The 18,425-nt window shown below is 42.6% G+C and overlaps 1 protein-coding gene across 4 annotated transcripts in view; it reads left to right on the top strand.

The window, feature by feature from the left end:
- The window catches only part of PLXNA1 (plexin A1), a 303,760-nt gene that overhangs the window by 160,835 nt on the left and 124,500 nt on the right, over positions 1 to 18,425 (top strand). For all 4 annotated transcript variants that reach the window (XM_035106479.2, XM_035106478.2, XM_035106473.2 and 1 more), the window contains exons 6-8: positions 3,211 to 3,334; positions 3,535 to 3,688; positions 5,439 to 5,538. In XM_035106479.2, the coding sequence (XP_034962370.2) occupies positions 3,211 to 3,334; positions 3,535 to 3,688; positions 5,439 to 5,538 (378 nt within the window). The remainder of the gene's footprint in view (positions 1 to 3,210; positions 3,335 to 3,534; positions 3,689 to 5,438; positions 5,539 to 18,425) is intronic.

The raw sequence follows: 18,425 nt of genomic DNA, 5'->3' as shown, positions 1-18,425 counted from the left end.
GCTAGTCTTTGGCAGTCTGCATCAGGCAGCGGCAAGTGGGCCTTATCTGTCCAGGGTTGCCTTTACAGTCCATCTTACATGCTTCAGAGCTGATTGACAGCAGCCTGCTCCAAGCTACCAGTTGTCTAGTGCACACGTGTTTGTGTGTGTGCGCGCGCGCACACACACACACACACTCTCTGAATATCAGACATGTAGGGTAGTTTGAGATCTAAAAATGCAGCTTCCTGTCCTGAAAAGCAGCAGGAATGTTTTCCACTCAAAGCATAGATGGACACAAGCCATGTGTCCAAAACAGAACTGCTCATGTATATCATTGTCCAGCCTTTTTGTGAGAGACAGCATCATCTTAATAGCGTTGTGTGTGTTTTAGTAAAAATCCTGTTCTGAGTCCATTGAATGGCATGAAACAGAAGGCGACCATTCGAGTTTATCAGCCCTTGGATTTGAAAACATCTTACTCTTGTCTTGCCTGTAGTTCAGAGGGAAACTTATTCAAATTTCCTTTAAATACATACCTACATCTTGGCATGAAATGCCAAGGTTTCTGGCACTGGAACGTTTCCAGCTATGATGGCCGACAGCACCTAGCTGCAGATGCCACACTGCCCCGTTTGTCAGATGAGGAGAGAAGTCAAGGACTCCATAGATTATTCCCTTTGACAACTGCCCTGATCTGGGGAGATCTGGAGAGGCTGTCTTTCTTCAGAACTGCAACCCAGGACCATCTGGCAAGCTGGTAATACCTTAGGAGTGAATAGTAAGGAGTAATCCTGTTTTAGTTAGCTTGAGAATGAGAATATGGGGGCTCTGCAGCTCTAAATATTAGCATACGGTATGTCCCTTGCAGACCAACATCTATATACTAAACCTTCTCTCTCATTCTCTCCCTTCGCTAATATTTCGTCCTCTTCTGAAAATGGCTTGCACTTGCCATTTAGCTCCCTGCTAGTGATCTAATTTGGCCTGCGACCCAAAGGCCCTTAAACCCAGCAAATGGGCCTCCCCACATGGGAACAGAGTTGCAACTTGGAAGAGAAGGAATGAAACATCAAGGAAAAGGCATGGGGGAGGAGACGTTTCCTCTGGGCTAGAGGGAAAAACCTCCTCGGATGCCGCAAAGCCCTGACTGTTTAGCCATGTGGAGCATTTTAATTAAACTCAGAAACATATCTTTCCCTGAAGCACCTTGGGGAGATGGGTGGGATGCAGAAGTGGTTCAGGAACTCCACAGTGCGATGTCATGCTGGCACTTGCTCAGGAGATAAATCACTGAGATTACCAGGACCTTGAAAGGCGCATGTGTATCTGCTCTTCTGTATTGCCCTCCGCTTAATTAAAATGCTTTTCCGTAATGAAATAATGTTATCGCAGATGCAGGGAGGAGAAATGAAGGAAACTCATTTAAACTCATTAAATGGAGGCAGCGTTACCTGGATAGAGCCGTGCTCTGGGGGCAGGGGAGTGCCACTCCCCACCCCCCACCCCACCCTTGTAGTAAAGCAAGTGGGATGTGGGATGGCTTCCCATAGGGCATAAAGGAAAGTGAAGCAGAACTTCATCTAGGATAAGTTAATGCAAGGGATTAGAAGAGCATGGAGCCAGGGTGGTGTAGGCTGTTAGTGGGAGAGCCCTGTGATAAGCGGATTTGAACATACCAATGCACAGGTACCTGCTTACATCTCTGTGGTTGAGAGCCTGAGCTATACATTAGGAAGTCCCTGGTTTGAATCTCACCCCTAGGTGGCCTTAGGCAAACCAGTCACAGCCTCAGTTTTTCTCCTCCCCCTATCTACAGTATGGGACATATTAATACTGACTCATCCTACAGGTTTATTGTAAGGGTTACCGCTGGAAAACGTATGCGAAGTGCTCTGAACACTTGCAAGTGCCATACAAATGCTTATTATTGTTATCAGGCCGTTAAGAGTTCTGAATAGGTTTTTAGTTTAGTTTATTGTGTTAGCTAAACGCCTTAATAACCAACATAGAATTCAGCTGCTATATGCAGATGAAACAGATACTGTATCTCATAACAATGCTGTCCAAATAAAAACAATGTCCATTTTAACTAATTCAGTTTGTACCAGAGAAATCAGTATTTCAAGTCATTGGGGTGGGGGCAGGGGAAAGAACATAAATACTAATGAAAGTTAAAAAATAACATGGTTTTTTTAAAAATGCTTGGTTTACGAAGAAAAAGGAACCTAAGCCTTTCAATTACCCGAGGCCAGAAGAGCAAAGCTGCCTCTTTTCCAACAATTTAATTGCAGTAATATGCAGATCTCACAACTAGATAATAGCTTTCTGACAGCAGAGAGAACTTTTTCTGATGCCATTAATATGTTATACTTTTTCGCCCCACCACCAAGATTAATTTTCATAGTGGAAAAAGTAATGTGTAAAATAAACTTCAGAAGCCCAATTTTTATTATTCAGATATGTTTTGAGACATTGAAGTACAAAAGCGAACCGCTATTATACTGCCCTGCAATTACAAAGATGTTTCTTTGTAGTGTTAGAACCTGCTTCAAGCACCAGAATACGATATAGAAATAAGAAGCTAAATTGCATGAGAGAGATGCTTACACCAGGGATCACCAACGTAGTGCCTGTGAATGAGCCTGCAGAGGCCTTCCCTGGCGTCAATCAGATCCCCCCCCCATCCCCGGCTGAAGTTCAGCTTGAAAGAAGCATTCTGTTGTAGCCAATAGAATAGGTTGCGCCTTTGTCTCATTTCTTTAATGTAATCATAGACCCGAACAAAATAAAAGCAACGACCATAAAATAAAATGGGTTATGATGCATATATAGATAAATGATACAATATGTCAGGAATATTAAAATGTGGAAATTAAACACAAGTCAAAGGGAAAGTTATAAATAAATAACATAACCAAATTAAAAACTGTAACAGCAGCTGTACAGGACAGGTTTAATCAGGGGAGATTCTGCAGGCAGAAGGAGAAAACTAGTTATAATCTCTGTGGCTGAAAATCTTGAGAGGATCTTGAGAAAATAGGAGTAACCAATCTAATTCAGTCGTTAGAAGAGGCTGCTGCGGCTGTTGTGCGGCACCCAGAAATGTTTCTCTGGTTTGCAAAAAATAAGGAACAAAGAGAGAACGTGGGGTGTTAAAGTAACGCACACGTTACTGCTCATAACCTAAAACCACAACTGTAATGGATGCTGCCTTCTGCTTCCCCACAGCTGCTCACGGAAGGACCGATGTGAAAGAGCTGATGAACCTCAGCGCTTTGCTTCAGATCTACGCCAGTGCGTCCAGCTCACCATCCAGCCCAAGAACATATCGGTCACCATGTCGGAAGTCCTGGTAGGTGGCTTAGCTTCACTTTGGTTGGCCTTGCTTAATACCAGTACATTTATTTAGAATGTTGAGCCCTTCTGGAGCAGTCTGGGCTTGGGAGAAGGTGCACTATGTGGTCTTTGCTCTTAGATCTTTTGTCTTAATGAACCATGGAACAGGTGTCCGCTTGTTTTCTGCGTGTGACGTTCTCCTTCCTGTTCTCTCAGCTGGTTCTGCAGGCCCGGAATGTCCCTGATCTCTCTGCTGGCGTGAACTGCTCATTTGAAGATTTTACGGAGTCTGAAAGTCGCATTGTAGATGGCAAGATCTACTGTAGTTCTCCTTCTGCAAAAGATGTCATCCCTATTACCAGAGGACGAGGTGAGTTTGGGCTTTCTTGTTGGCTTGCACCAATGGAGTACAGAGCAAAAGTTCTGGGGGGTAGGATATTTAATTACATACTTCAGAGAACATGAGCTCCCCCCCCAAAAAAACAACCCCATTTGAGTAACACAATAGCTGAGCTAATATCTCTCAGTTTATTTATTGCCATGATGTAAGATGCTATGGATTATCCAGGTTATTTTTAAACCTGTTTGCTGCTGTGGGAAGGCTATTTCTACTGTGCTTGTATATGTGATTTTGAGGGTATTCATATCCTATAATGCTGAGGGGGAATCGTAAGTTGTACGCACCTTGGGGTGCGCTTCCCCCTCCATTGGTATTTGTAGAGTGAAAATAGACATCGACTTCCCTTGAAGGAGTTGAAGTGGCACAAAGGAGGAGCCAACCGCATCCTCTGCAGTGCGGTTGAATCTGGTATAAAGGCTTTCTCTCTGGACAGCCAAGAACTTGAACGATGCAAAAGTATTTTTCTCTTTCTGTTTCTGCATGGAAGGCAGGCAGTCTAGACCTTTGTGCCATGGTAGGCTGTCCTTTGCTCAGTTCAGAGAGCATGTCATATTTGAGGCACAGAGGAGTTCAAAATACCAATATCTACCTTCTGTGAGAAGGGTCAACATATTTGTGAGCAGGAGAGCAGAGATTGAGGCAGAGAATTTGAAGAAAGGAGAAGACAGAGAGAAAGAAGGCAAATGACTGAAATGGGTGCATTTACAGAGTGGCAGGGAATATATTGTTACTATTCTATTTAGTAAGGAATGTATGTGCTACCCTTGGCCAAGGTGATTTACAGGTCCTCACCTGGGTTCGAAACTCCCACTGTTCTAGGCACATTTTGCGACAGGGAATTTCATTAGCTTGAGCAGTTTCTGAGCTCTGGGCGCAGTACTACACCTAAGATTTCAGATTAAAACTGCAGAGTGGAAGGAAAGGAGGACCATTTTCTTCCTCACCACTTCCAGCTACTCTCTGAAGACTGGAGAAGAGACCCTCTTAAGAATATTAGGGGGGAGGGCAAGGGAAGGACTAGACAGTGTGAAAATGAACAGAATATTTTAGCTGCAGTTCATTCATTTTCAGCTTTGTATTCTTGTTATAAAAAAGTGTGCCTAGACATTTTGTTGTTGTGCCCGTAACCTAGGTTTAAGGTGCCATTTAGCTCCTAGCTTTCATATCTCAGTTTCTAACACTGGTCCTCACTATAATTGGGGATAGCAACATGAGACTGTCCAATGGTTTGCCTGGGCTGATTGCTGAGTAAGGCATAATTGTTACACACCTTCTAGATTCCTGTCCTTAATATGATCAATAACACACTGATTTCCCCATAATTCCACAAGAGGCTCCTAAATTTGACAAAGTCGAATTCCCTCCTTACCTGTGGAGGTATGTAGAAGAAATTCAAATGTTAACTCTGAACTAGGCAGTTGGAGACCTCTGGTACTCTTCTTCCTCCTGTCATTTTACTTACACATTGAGCAAGATCACCTATCCTCTGCATCCTGCTAGATTTTTAGTGCAGGTCAAGCACACATCTCTTCAACATCAATAACTAGCGTTTTTGTCCACTAACTAGGATTCATTGGAACTGCTCCTCAGCTCAAACGAAGTCACTGCAAGCCTCACTCATTTGGGTGCTGCCAAACCCGGCACTCTGTTTTCCCAGATGCCCATGCTGCCATTTCTCTCTTTAATATCTGATCTATTTTCTGCCTGTTTTCTGTTCCAGGCGACAAGCGAGTGGTAAAGCTCTACCTCAAATCCAAGGAGACTGGGAAGAAGTTTGCAGCTGTGGATTTTGTCTTTTACAACTGCAGTGTTCACCAATCGTAAGTGATATAAAACAACTTCCCCTCCTCTGGTTTTTGAGCTTATTCCGGGAGAAAGCTGCAAATAGCATGTGGCAGACATAATAAAACTGGGGAGAAAGGCAGATGTGTGCAGTGTAAAATCTTGTTAAATACAGAGGGGGGTATTTGGGGTTGCCACACTTATTGTAAGGAAAGCCAAGCCACCTTGCCTTGCTGTTAAAGTTTGCTTTGGGCAAGAAGCTGCTTGGGCATCAGAAACCACATCAAGCTGAGAGGATTATCCTTTTCTTTTGTCTTGGTGAGAAGAAGCTGCACTGTGTTCATTGACTACTGGAGTAAGAAATGGTTTAGTCAGGACCATCTGAGTAAACAGGTTTAGCATAATTGCTGGACCTCAATAACTTTCTTTGTGTGTGTATGTGAGTGAGTGTGTGTGTGTGTGCTTTGCTCTGCTGGCCAACTGGAAGTGTAATTTCACCTGCAGAACCCTATTTATGAATTCTTACCCATGAGGAGACGCGGGTGGCGCTGTGGGTTAAACCACTGAGCCTAGGGCTTGCCGATCAGAAGGTTGGCGGTTCGAATCCCCGCGACGGGGTGAGCTCCCGTTGCTCGGTCCCAGCTCCTGCCAACCTAGCAGTTTGAAAGCACGTCAAAGTGCAAGTAGATAAATAGGTATCGCTCCAGCGGGAAGGTAAATGATGTTTCCGTGTGCTGCTCTGGTTCGCCAGAAGTGGCTTTGTCATGCTGGCCACATGACCCGGAAGCTGTACGCCGGCTCCCTTGGCCAGTAGAGCGAGATGAGCGCTGCAACCCCAGAGTCGGTCACGACTGGACCTAATGGTCAGGGATCCCTTTACCTTTTTACCCCTGAGGAGAACTTGAGTATCTCCAGTTGAAAGGTTCAAATAACAGTTGACGTGAAAGACTTCTTCCAGGGGCCTTAGAGACCCCCTGCTTCTCAGATTAGACATTACTGGGCTAGATGAGCAAAGTGTCTGGCCTGCTAGAAAGCAGCTTCCTATGTTTCCTGTGTAGGTGTGAATTGATGATTGGTAGCACAGTTTGATCTCAGTGCATCTGCTAGAGGCCTAACCTCATGTATAGCTTTAATACAGCCCATCAGTGCCCAGCAGGTTGTAATTTAGAACCTCATTTTCATATAAGCCTCACTGTAAAACAATAGCCAGTTTTTCATATTGAAAACTATAAAAATTAAATCTGTAATCTCCCAGTGTTTATGCTTTACATCAATCTATAGAAGGGAGCGATCCTCTGTGGCATCAAGTGTTTCTGTGACAGAAAGCTAAATAGGACAAAACTGTCTGTGCTACCCAGAAGGGAGCGTTTGTGTGCTGGGGATGCTGGATCCCAGGCTGCAATGGTGAAATGGAAGATCCTGGTTACCGAAGGCATTTGTTAAGAGTTTCTCCAAATGAAATAAACAAGGCCTTACCTTTGGCATCTGCTTTCATTGTGCCTTTGCATGCTATGGGTGCCATATCTCATCCATAATGGGGTTGCGGTATGATCTCTGAAAGGAAGGATTTCCTGTGCCCAAGTAACCAGTCTGAACGCTTCCACCCAGCCAGATGGGCAGGGTATAAATAATAAATTATTATTATTATTATTATTATTATTATTATTATTATTATTATTATTACTATTATTCCACCGAATGCTGCTACAGTTCACTCGTTTGCTTTTTGTTGCCTGATTGTAGCTTTCATAGCTCCAGCCCTGTCCTACAGCCTCTAGGGCAGCGGCGGGTATGGCTATACTGAAGCCACACCATGTCAAAGTACACAAGTCTGGAAGCAGTCAGCATTGCAACACCCTAAACCATGTATGAGATGGCCCTCCTTGCTCCCAACTGCATGTCAGGGGTGGGCCGACTGTGGGTGCTGGCGCATGCTGGTGACTTCATGCATAGGCATTGTGTGCTTACCAGCTAGCCCAGTAACTGGCTGGGGGTGAGGGGTGTGCCCATTAAAATCCCTCACAGAAAATGCATAGTAGGCGGAAGAGTGCAATAGAGGAGAGAAAGAGGGGGGGGAGTAGCAATATTGTGTATTCAGACTATTTCTTGAATATAGGCCATCCAGGGAGATAACCAGAGGGGCAATAAGTACAATCTTAACCACTTAGGTGTTTTGGTATTACTTTTTTGTTTTCCAGATATGAGTGCAGGTTACATACAGATTAAGGTGGTTTTGATGTGCCCCTCCCCAGGGAGCATATGTTAAAGAGCTAAAACATCCTATACTTTTAAATGTGACTTTGTAGGTTTGCTAAATTACTTGACTGACCCTTGGGCTGTGTTCAAATGTAGTGGTTTGGGGAAAATGGCATCACAGGTGTAATAGGGAGGACTAGTGAACCACATGTGGCCATCCTCCATCACACCTGGGTTTCCTATCCCTGATTATAGTACGTATTATGAGAATTAAGTTTCAGTGAGCTTTGTGCTTATGTTTTCTCTCATTCTCTGGTGCGGCTGTAAGGAGGAGATGGGAATTTTCTTATGCTTTCTTGATAGTTTAGTTATTGCACAAATCCTAAACTGTGGTTTATTTTATATATGGTTAGTTGAAATAAGTCAGCCTCATAAACTGTGGTTTGAAGTTGGCTTGTTTCAGCAAACCATAGTTATGATTAACCACAGCTTGTCTGGTTGCCGGTGACACAAGCAGCAGTTAGTTGTAAAAAAATTGAAGCAAAAGCTTCCAGGCTCCAGAGAAAGGGGGGGGGGGTAGTGCAGGAGTCCAGGGTTTGCTGAGGCTTGTTATGATTTAGCATTACATTGGAATTTAATGTTGAAGTTCAGATTACTAAGTAACCTATAATTCTAGTCATACAGTTACAGTGCGATAGGTTGGGAAGATTAATGGGCAGGAGAAAATAATAATCAAACAATTAGAAGGGGTAGCCTGAAGCTATTCTGCATAAAATGGCTTCAAAGGCAGCTCTTCACACAAGATGAATTCTTTAAACTTTAAAAAGGAAGGAGCAGCCAAGAGACTGGAGAATCCCAAAAGGTGCCAAGATACCAGAAGTGAAACCTGCTATTTCAATATTGAGGCCTGCTGGTGAAATGTCTGTCAGGAAAGGCGGAGGGGGAAGGGGAAGGGGGAGGAAGAGAGCCTGCGGGGGCCTGCCTAGACTTGTCTGCTGGGAAGATGCTCTTATCCAGGAGCATGCTAGGGTATAAAAGTTGGACAGCAGGTTGGAGCAGTCAGGACTCTGATCCGGGCAACAGAGTCTGTAATGTACACAAAGGAAAGTCCCATCAAGGCCCTTTCTGACACGGACGAGATGCCAAGGCTGCTGCTGGGAAATTAGTCCCACCTGCCGTTCCTTCAGAGAGCAGATCGTGGCTCCTGGGGTATGGGGGGAAGAGAGGAGGCGAGGGTATTCTGAGCTAGATTTTCTGCCTTATCTTGGTTCTCTTTGAAGGAGAGCTTTCTTACCCAGTCTTTCATGTTTGTTTGATTTTGACAGTTAGATAAGTTTTGGCATGGGCAGGGTTCCAGTTCAATTTGGTGTTCAGGTTCACGTCTAACCTGTTAAATCTGAAGCGCTCTTTCACCCACATTGGCTAAAATGCAGGATCTAAAGAGGAAATCATAATCTTTTCTTTCCTTTTCACATAAGTTGGTGAAATTTGCAGGAAAATGGAGCCTTTCCAGGGTGGGTTAAGCCTGCCAAATTTCAGGGAGATCCAGCCAGTGTTTTGTGTGTGCTTGCTGGGAATCTTTAAAGAGTTTTTTCTCTCTTAAAAATGGAAAAGTCTTTAACTTCTATATTTTCTGCCAGAACTGGATTCAGTTTGTTGTCATAGCTGCCCCTTCTGAGGGAATGATTCTTGCCAAATTTCAGAAAAATAGGCACAGTGGTTCTAGGCTGACTGTTTTGAGGTGGGAATATAGAAATCACATTCCCTTCCCTAATTTTGTTGCTGGACAATCAGGTTGAAAACGGGGGACATATGAGAGAGATTTCCCTTGGTAAAACAAACAAACAACAACAACTTGCCAGAGTTCAGACAAATGAGGGTTATTGTGCAACTAGGTGATATTACCTTTTTTTTAAAAAAGAAACTGAAAAAATCACCTCACAATTTGAGGTACAATCAGAGCCAATAAATATCCCTACTATATACCACTGTTTGACACAAGTAGCCAATAAAAAAGTAAATGTGGTTTTTAAAAAATCAAAAGTTATCTCTTTAAACTAGAACATTTCAGGCCAAGCACGATGATTGTTGTTGTTGATGATTGGGGTTGTTGTTTTTGTTTTTTTAAAATGTAATGTATGCAGAACATAAAAAGCAGAATAACCTGCAGTTAAGCAGGAACCGAGGTTGATTTATAGCCAGGTTGAATTTTAATTTTAGATGAATTATTTTAAAAAGCAAATTATGGTTGTATTAATATTTATAAAATCATTTTAGAGCTATTGATGACAGTGGTTGTTTATAATAGGTTTTTGTTTTTGCTTTGTTTCCTTCTTTCCTTGCTGTCTTTGGGGTTTAAAGGTCTTCACAAAGACCAATCATGGAAAAAAGAAATATTAGCCACCATGTACTAGATGCAACCAGTTAGCAAGCCGATTGGAACTGCACTTGCCTGCAAATAATTCCCCATGCCTGTTGCTAAGTGAATTGCTTAAGCAAAACGCTTCCTGTGTCTTTCCAAACACAGTTGCCTACTAATGCCAGAAGTGTCATTTTGTAACATTTTCTAAAAACCCAAACAAAATGCTATGTTTCTTTAGCCTTAACTTCTCTTCCCGCTAAACTATGTTAATCCTGGCTAGGCTTCTAAACTATGCACATGTACTAGCCTGTTTTCCAAGCTGAGGAATGTAGGGTCTGGCCTCATCTCTAAAAGGAGCCTTGTGGAGGAAAATCAGATTCTAAGTGATATTATGCCTCACATTTTCAGTGACCGATTCATTATCTGTCAGGCATAACTAGTGCTATACATACAGAGAGGGGAACGTAAGCAGAACTGTGGTTAACTGGACCAAAGGTCATTCAGTCCATCGTTGTGCTTCCAACAGCGCCCATCCAGATGTGTCCGAGCGCTTGCTAACTCTTCTGTTGCTTGTCCTCAGCAACTAGAATCACAGGCTTAACAGTTGCCATGGTTGAGAACCATTAAAAGACTTATCCACTTCGTTTGTATATATATCTATATCTGTGTAGGCTCTGTGGGTATTAAAAGGTGGACCTGGCAGCAGTTGCATGTTGGTCTTTGTCTGTGACCTACAAGTGCTACATGTTTCTTGGATATGTTTTGACACGACCGCTTTCCTGATGGTCACGTTAGCACTTAGCGGACACCTTTTTGGCTCGCTGCTGCAAAACCATTATTCGTGAGGTTTAGTTTCTAAAAGGTAGCTTTTCAGTGTCTTTGACAGAATGCCTGGGGTCCCCATGACTTCTGACATGTTGGTTACTGACATGTCAGTTTGTTCTGTTTCTTTTTTAGAATATTTGTTTATTGAGGTTTTCAATTAAGTCCTGACAAAATGGATAATGTAAGAAAGCAATAGCACCAACGTGCACGTGAATGGAAACATAAATTAACATGAACATTTCTGTTCTCTCACTTGTTTGCCATAGCATAGTGGTAGGACATCAGCTATGCATGAAGAAAGTCCCAAATTCAATCCCCAGCACCTCCAGGTAGGACTGGGGGACATTCTGGTCTGAAATCCTGGAAAGCTGCTGTTAAGTGTAGGCAATACTGAACTATATGGACCAGTGGCCTGACTGTATAAAGGAGTTCCCCCGTTTGTTGACTATTTCTGTCTCTGTGTGCTCACTTTAGTTTCTTTGTTTCGATCTATTAGTTGCTGGTGGGGTTTTTTAATGGTGTTTGGTAAATTAGTTATTTTTAAATCTATTTAATAAACTTTATAGATTTTGGTGTGGGTTTTGTTTTTTAATAATGTATAAGCGGCATATAAGACGACTGGGCGTATAAGACGACCCCCCAACTATTCCAGTTAAAACATAGAGCTTGGGATATACTTGCCGTATAAGAAATACGACCTGGTGTATAAGACGACCCCCAACTTTTGAGAAGTTTTTCCTGGGTTCAAAAGTAGTCTTATACGCAGGAGTATACTTCTGTAAGCAGCTTTGAATCCCACCCACCCACCCTGGACAAGATAGAAGTTTTAGAAAATATTCGAAATCAATTGTAAATAAAATTTACATGTCTAGAAGTTTTAAAGCATTTTTAACTGGGGTTCCCACATGTCAGATTTTTTTTTGCCAAGAAACATGACAGTATGCAAGATGATACACTACATTTAAACACTGTTTATGGGCAGGCCAACTCAGTGGGTATCTTTTGAGTTTAGTAGACTTTTGAGATCGGGATCAAGAGCAATTTGCCTCTCAATGAGGCTAATGTTCTTTATGTGGAGTTTTCTGATCACTGGGCATTGTGTTTAACTTTTATTATCTGGGCAGCCAGGTGCATGAACGTTATCAAATCACTTCTCTGCCCAAGGCTGAATCTTTTATAAGTGATGTTCAAATGATTAAAGGGAATCAGAAAAATCAGGACGATCCAAATATCTAATTTGGACAAAGCTGGCAATGTTAGTTGGCACCAGCTGAAGAACTGGCCTAGTATGTATTCATCAGTCCTCCCAAGCCTCCAAGTGTTTGCAAGGCAAATACCTTTCAAAAACTGGCTGCTTACACGGTTTATCAAGTGCCCGCCCCCCCGTCTCTCTCTCTCACACACATATACATACATTTTGGAAGACATGGGTTTCTTGTATATTTCACAGGACTGCCAGTAACTTAAAGGATTAGTTTAAACACCATAGGGTTTTGTTAGTTTAAACACCATAGGGTTAAAACACCATAGGGTTTTGTTATTATATATCTAACTCTGATTTTCAGCATACCTTCTGAAAAGGGGAGAATACTGATATAGGGAAGAGAGGTTTACAGTATAACTATGTCACTTTTTTTGGGGGGGGGGAACCTGCTCTAGACAAGGGGAATGGGGAAGCTTTGAGTCCTTCTTGCTAAGTACCTCATGAATTGAGGACAGGGTTACACTTTGGAGACTGGTTTTACAAATCCCCCAGTGTAGTGCTATGTGTTGAGCTTGTCAGTATTTTCCATATGCTGAAAAAAGAGAGGTGGAGGTGGAACAGCTCTCATGTCTTGCATTGTGCTTTTGGTGAGAGGAATTATCATGGTGGTAGAAATTGGACTACTATCTCACCGCTCAATGCAGATTATCCAGTTCCCACCAAAGACTGTTGTGACACAGTTACCCCACAAGACGTTTGTCAAGGCCAGACCTTTGCTACATGTAGGGAGTTTGTGGGAAATGATGTAGCTGTGTGTTAAAAACCTGGAAAAAGAGAAACCAGCTGTCTGATTTTAAGCATGTTTTGGCACACAAGATGTTTTTGCAAAGCCTGTTATGAATTCCCCCCACCCTGTGTGATGAAGCCGTAACTATTAGATGCTGCTTGATTAGATGCAACCAAGTTTCTCTGATGTTGCTGCTGCTATGATAATGATGATAGTGATGAGGATTTCAATTTCTTGCCCACCATTCCAACAGGAGGTTCCAGAGCGGGTTAACACAAATTAAAAAATACAATATTGAAAACGGTTAAAGCAAATGACAAACAAAAGTTGCCAGTTAAACAACAGCTGTTAGTCAGAAAAGTAAGACTAAGTTCTGGCACATCCTAAGACTATTTGCATTGTATGCCTGTGTTTCTTTCAAACAGATTTTCATTCTTTAGCATCTGTACAGAAGTGTGCAGAGTTTGCTTGTGCTTACAGAGATGCCAGGATCTTCTGCAACCCTTACTTTGATTAGATTTCTCTCTCCCACCATATCATGTAGAAAGTTGATCACATGCTATCACATGATTTGTTTGTTTCGGTCCCTGTTTGGTCTATAGTTTGCAGGACAATAATACAGCTGGGATGGCAGAGATATTAAGCAACCATACAATTGCTCTTGTCTTCACGAAACTATTTTGTTTTGTGGGTGGGAATATAGCCTGATCTTCAGGGAAATAAATCGTGATGGTTTTGTCCTTCTGTAAGTGCTTCCAATGGAGATAACTTTGTGGTTACTGAAGGCAGCTTAAAGAGGATCCAGTTGGGTTCTGATGCTCTGGTTCAATCACATCTTGTCCAGAATCTGAATGCACAGGTGTAGTGATTCTCTTTGTTAAAGGCTTAAGCTTCATCTTCAGAGTGTCCTCCAGGAAACAGAGTCCTCTTTGTAGATAAAGGAACTTTAAGCTCCGTGTCTTTTATCAACCTTGCTAAAGACTAGCTGTGCTCTCCAGCTAGGAAGGCAGATGAGAAAGATGTTTTGCGAAGGAGGCTGGGGTCCCAAGGAAGAAAAGAAACAAGAGACTATAAATACACTATGTCCTGGGAGAGGTGCATCTGAAAAGAGAAATCCTCAGAGCTCAAATAACTAGATTCACAGGAGGAAGAATTAATCATTTATGAATACAGGGCTGTATCTAATTTGAGCTTATAGAAACAGAGGAACTGCCAGAGCCTAATATCGGGTCTCTAAGGGACGAGGGTGGTGCTGTGGATTAAACCACAGAGCCTAGGGCTTGCCGATCAGAAGGTTGGCAGTTCAGTCCCAGCTCCTGCCAACCTAGCAGTTCAAAAGCACATCAAAGTGCAAGTAGATAAATAGGTACCACTACAGCGGGAAGATAAATGGCGTTTCCGTGTGCTGCTCTGGTTCTCCAGAAGCAGCTTTGTCATGCTGGCCACATGACCTGGAAGCTGTATGCCAGCTCCCTCGGCCAATAATGCAAGATGAGCGCCGCAACCCCAGAGTCGGTCACGACTGGACCTAATGGTCAGGGGTCCCTTTACCTTTACCTTTAAAGAGTGACCAGTCTCTGGCACTTCATGTGCAGATACTTTGGAGGAGTTGTCATATTTTGTTTCCTTTAGGCACTTCAAATGTGTGCTTTTGACACATATCTAGAAAAATGCAGAGACATTGGAAATGTTCTATTTAAATACTGCTGGTGGTATTTTTAAAAACCACATGTATACACTGTCCCTTATAGGGTTCCCTTGTGTGCCTCAACTGCCTTTTGGGGGTAAACTGTTCTCTTCTCATGCTAGCTGCATGAAAAAGAAGGTGCAGGACAGACCAGCCCTATGTGGAAGCCCATCACAATTATGTTGTTGTGTCCAGTGGGAAGGAGGCTCAGAATGTCCCCCATCCAAGCCAAAACTATGATACACATGGTGAGGGGCTTAGGTGCAACCTGAGCACGGTGCAAAATGAAAGAGGATACACCGGAGTCCCATAGGGGTTGCCTTTCGTTTTCCATTAGGAAGGGCACTGCTAGAATTGGAAACAACAACTTTCCAAGAGAAGTTGCTCAGGGAGTGGCGCTTCCAAGCAGAAAGCAGCCCGTGAAGTTCCTTGTGTGCCACTTTTCATCTGGCTCTGGGAGGTGCAGAGATGGGTGCGACCTGTAGGCTGCCCATTTGGTCATGCCTGTATTGGAACAGAAATATTTGTGTGGTATCCAACAAGCAAGAAAGCAGAAGAATAGCAACTAGGGGTGGGTTGGGTTATAGGGATATACATATTTCCAGCAACCACATCAGGGAAAGAGTAGGTTACTGTTTCTAAATTTAGGGATGGGGAAGTGGAGATGAAGATGCTGCATTTGAATGAAATAGATTTTTCTTACTAAGTTTTTATTAAAAATGTCAGATTCATACATCACAGGTGATGGTGACTGTGTGGCAACAACAGGAGTTGGTGAAGGGGCTAGTCTAGAGATGGGAAGGCCTGAGAAAAAAACCAGAAAAATGGGGGGGCAGGTTTTTCCCTGTCCCCATCCCCCATATTTTCCTCAATTTTTTTTTGTGTGAAAACACAAAACAAAATCAGTTTGATATAGTTTGAATATTCCACACACACCCATTTTTCCGGGAAAAAACCAACAACCTGGGTTCCCCCCCCCCCATTTTTCCAGTTTTTTACATTGTTGCATTTATTTATTTTTTATAAGAAAAAGCTTTTGAAATGGAGTCAGACATGGTATGCTTTGCAAGGTTTTCTGGCAAGTGAACAATGACTTCTAACCGTTCACATAACTTGCTATCCCTGCCCCAAGATGTCTTGGTTACTACAGTGGTACCTCTGGTTGCGGACGGGATCCATTCTGGAACTCCGGTCGGATCCCGAGGTTTTTGCAACCAGTGGGATCGCTTCTGCGTACACGCATGGGGCAGTAGAGCACTTCTGCGCATGTGCGCGTGGCAAAAACCTGTAAATATGCTTCCAGGCTTGCCGCTTACGTATCCCGGAGTTTACGTAAGTGGAGGGATACTTAAGCAGAGGTACGACTGTATTAGGTTTTCCACTACTTTTTAAGAGTAGTAGAAATGCTCCTTGCCTATATTCATTTCCTTTCCCTTGGATTTTGTAGTGGATTTTGTAGTGCTGCAGCTCAGCTGACAAATCCACAAACTTAAAACTAAGCAAGATGATTTAAAACAAGTCCTGTGATAACAATTGCTGAAGTCTCCCACTACCAATACACAAACAAACAAGCAAAAACCCTCTCTGCCTGGATGAGATAATGCTGATACTGGTTTTTTAAATCAGAGCATAACATTAATATGAACTGGTGTCTTAGCGCCATACATATGATTTACATACTTACGTCTTATATAAGATTTTTATGCTGATTTTTCATGGCTATCTGGGCAAAGGTCACAAGCAACACAAAGAATATCTTCTAGTCTGAAATGCGTCACTAGTAAATGTTTAAGCAGGATAGAATTTAGATTCCATTTTTAATTGAGTTAATATCAACCCCCCCCCCCCAAAATGTGTAGGATGTGTGTGCGAAATCCAAAAAGGTTCAGTGGTGGGGAGGGCTTACCTCTAAACACCAGAGGTTCAAGCCTTTTCTTTTCTTTTTTTGAACAAGTAAGTAGGCTTTGTCAGTGTTTCAAGGAAAGTATTGACTACTCTAGTGGCACTCCCTTTGAAATTTGGGACAAATGTCTCATGGGAATGACCCCATGTCACAATGTAGTGTTGTATTCCCCTGAATGTTCTTGCATGCGGCAGGGGGGAGATGGCTGCTCCTATTGGCCAAGTCACTCTAGAAAAACTACACTAGTACTTCAGAAAAAACCCCACAATATTTCCCAGCATACCTGGCATAGCAGTGCTCAGCCCTGAGCAGTGCTCAGTGTTGGATTTGGAGGAGGGAGTAAAGGATTGGGCAAGAAAAGAGGGACAGGAGCTTGTGCTTTGATCTGTTACTGCTTTGGTTATGTTACTCTATAGCAGGGGCAAGCAACACGGTGCCCTCCAAAATCATAGAAACATTGAATTGTGGAGTTGGAATGGCCCTGAGGTCAATCTGCTCCAATACCTGCAGTGCTGTTGGACTTCAGCTCCCATCAGCATTGTCAATAGCGAGGGATGATGGGAACTATAGTTCAATATCTGAACGATGCAACATCTGCTCCCCTTTTTTTAATAGATTGTGCGTAGTGACCGTATAAGAATAATAAATCTCCGTGGGGGTATTGTTTCTGTTCGTTAGTATGCTATGTATTTTTGTGTTTTTATGTTGTGAAGTAAAACCATATTGTGATCTTTAGGTGAAGGGCAGCATACAAATAATAATAATAATACAAATATAATAATAATTAAAATAAAATAAAAGATGTGTCACAAGACATACTCAGGGGTGATATTCTCAATTAATTATACAGTACAGACATGGTGTTCCAGATTGGCTGGGACCATACTCTGTAGCATATTCAGCATAATTTTGCCCTGCTTTTTAGAGAGATTGACAAATCTCTCTAAACTGTAGAACTATCTATTATCTCTCTCTAAACTATATACCGTAGAACTATCTATATTCTCACATCAACTGGGACAGAATCTTGGACATCCTGGGGGGGGGCAGGGGGGAATGAAATGGATGCTAATTATGCTACTAGTTCCTGCTGCTAGTTCCTGGCACTAATTAAGGCTTCATCAGACCTTTCATCCTCAATCTATGGAAATTAATAGAAGAAAATACAATGATACTTATTGTTTCATAAGTACCTAAAAATATCCCAAGGCAGTATCCAAAATGGTCCTACAGTGCCACATGTAAGGTATAATGAAACGCTATGGGAAAATAGTCTTAGAAGAAGTGCTGGAGATCCTTAAAACCCTCTACAGCAGAGCCATGTATGCAGATGCTATTTCCATCAGTATGCATCATGTATGTAATTTTCCTTTCCAGTACAGTTGTCATGTTTAACATATGCTTGTAAAAGTACTTGCCCCTTTCCTCTCTGAATTTTTTCCTTCTCTGGCTTGGCTTGTATAGAGATGTGTTGCTTCAGGCAACACACTGCTCCCTCGCCCCTTCACAGCATCTTTGTAGCACCCAATACGACAGAACCGAAAATTGCTTATATTGCTTATGTAAAATACTCTTATTATTCCCCCAGTGTTCTTACCTTTCTCTTGTGTCCTCATTCTTTCTTCCAAGTCAGCTTTCAAGGCTTTCCGCATTCCCCCCCTCTCCCATTTTACATCCTTCCCTCTGCTTGTTTTCTTGCTTAGACTTCTCCTGCCTTATCTCGCCCCTGTGGATTCCTGTTTTGTTCATACTCCCCACCAGAGCACTGAAGTGCTCTCAGCTTCTAAAGCTGAAGATAAGGATTCTTCTCCAGGCCATAGGAATATAAATGTAAGAGAGGCACATGGGGAGGGGGAGGGGGTGGTGGCAGTAGTGGCAACTCCACAGGCTACAGAAGCAGGGAAGCTGGAAGCTACCATAGGACTATGTACAGAGCATCCTGCCCTAGATGGGCTATTTCC

Source organism: Zootoca vivipara, chromosome 2, assembly GCF_963506605.1.
Source record: "Zootoca vivipara chromosome 2, rZooViv1.1, whole genome shotgun sequence".
In the NCBI taxonomy this organism is placed as follows: Eukaryota; Metazoa; Chordata; class Lepidosauria; order Squamata; family Lacertidae; genus Zootoca; species Zootoca vivipara.
The sequence above is the reverse complement of the archived record's forward strand: the minus strand, read 5'-3'. Positions and strand labels throughout refer to the sequence as shown.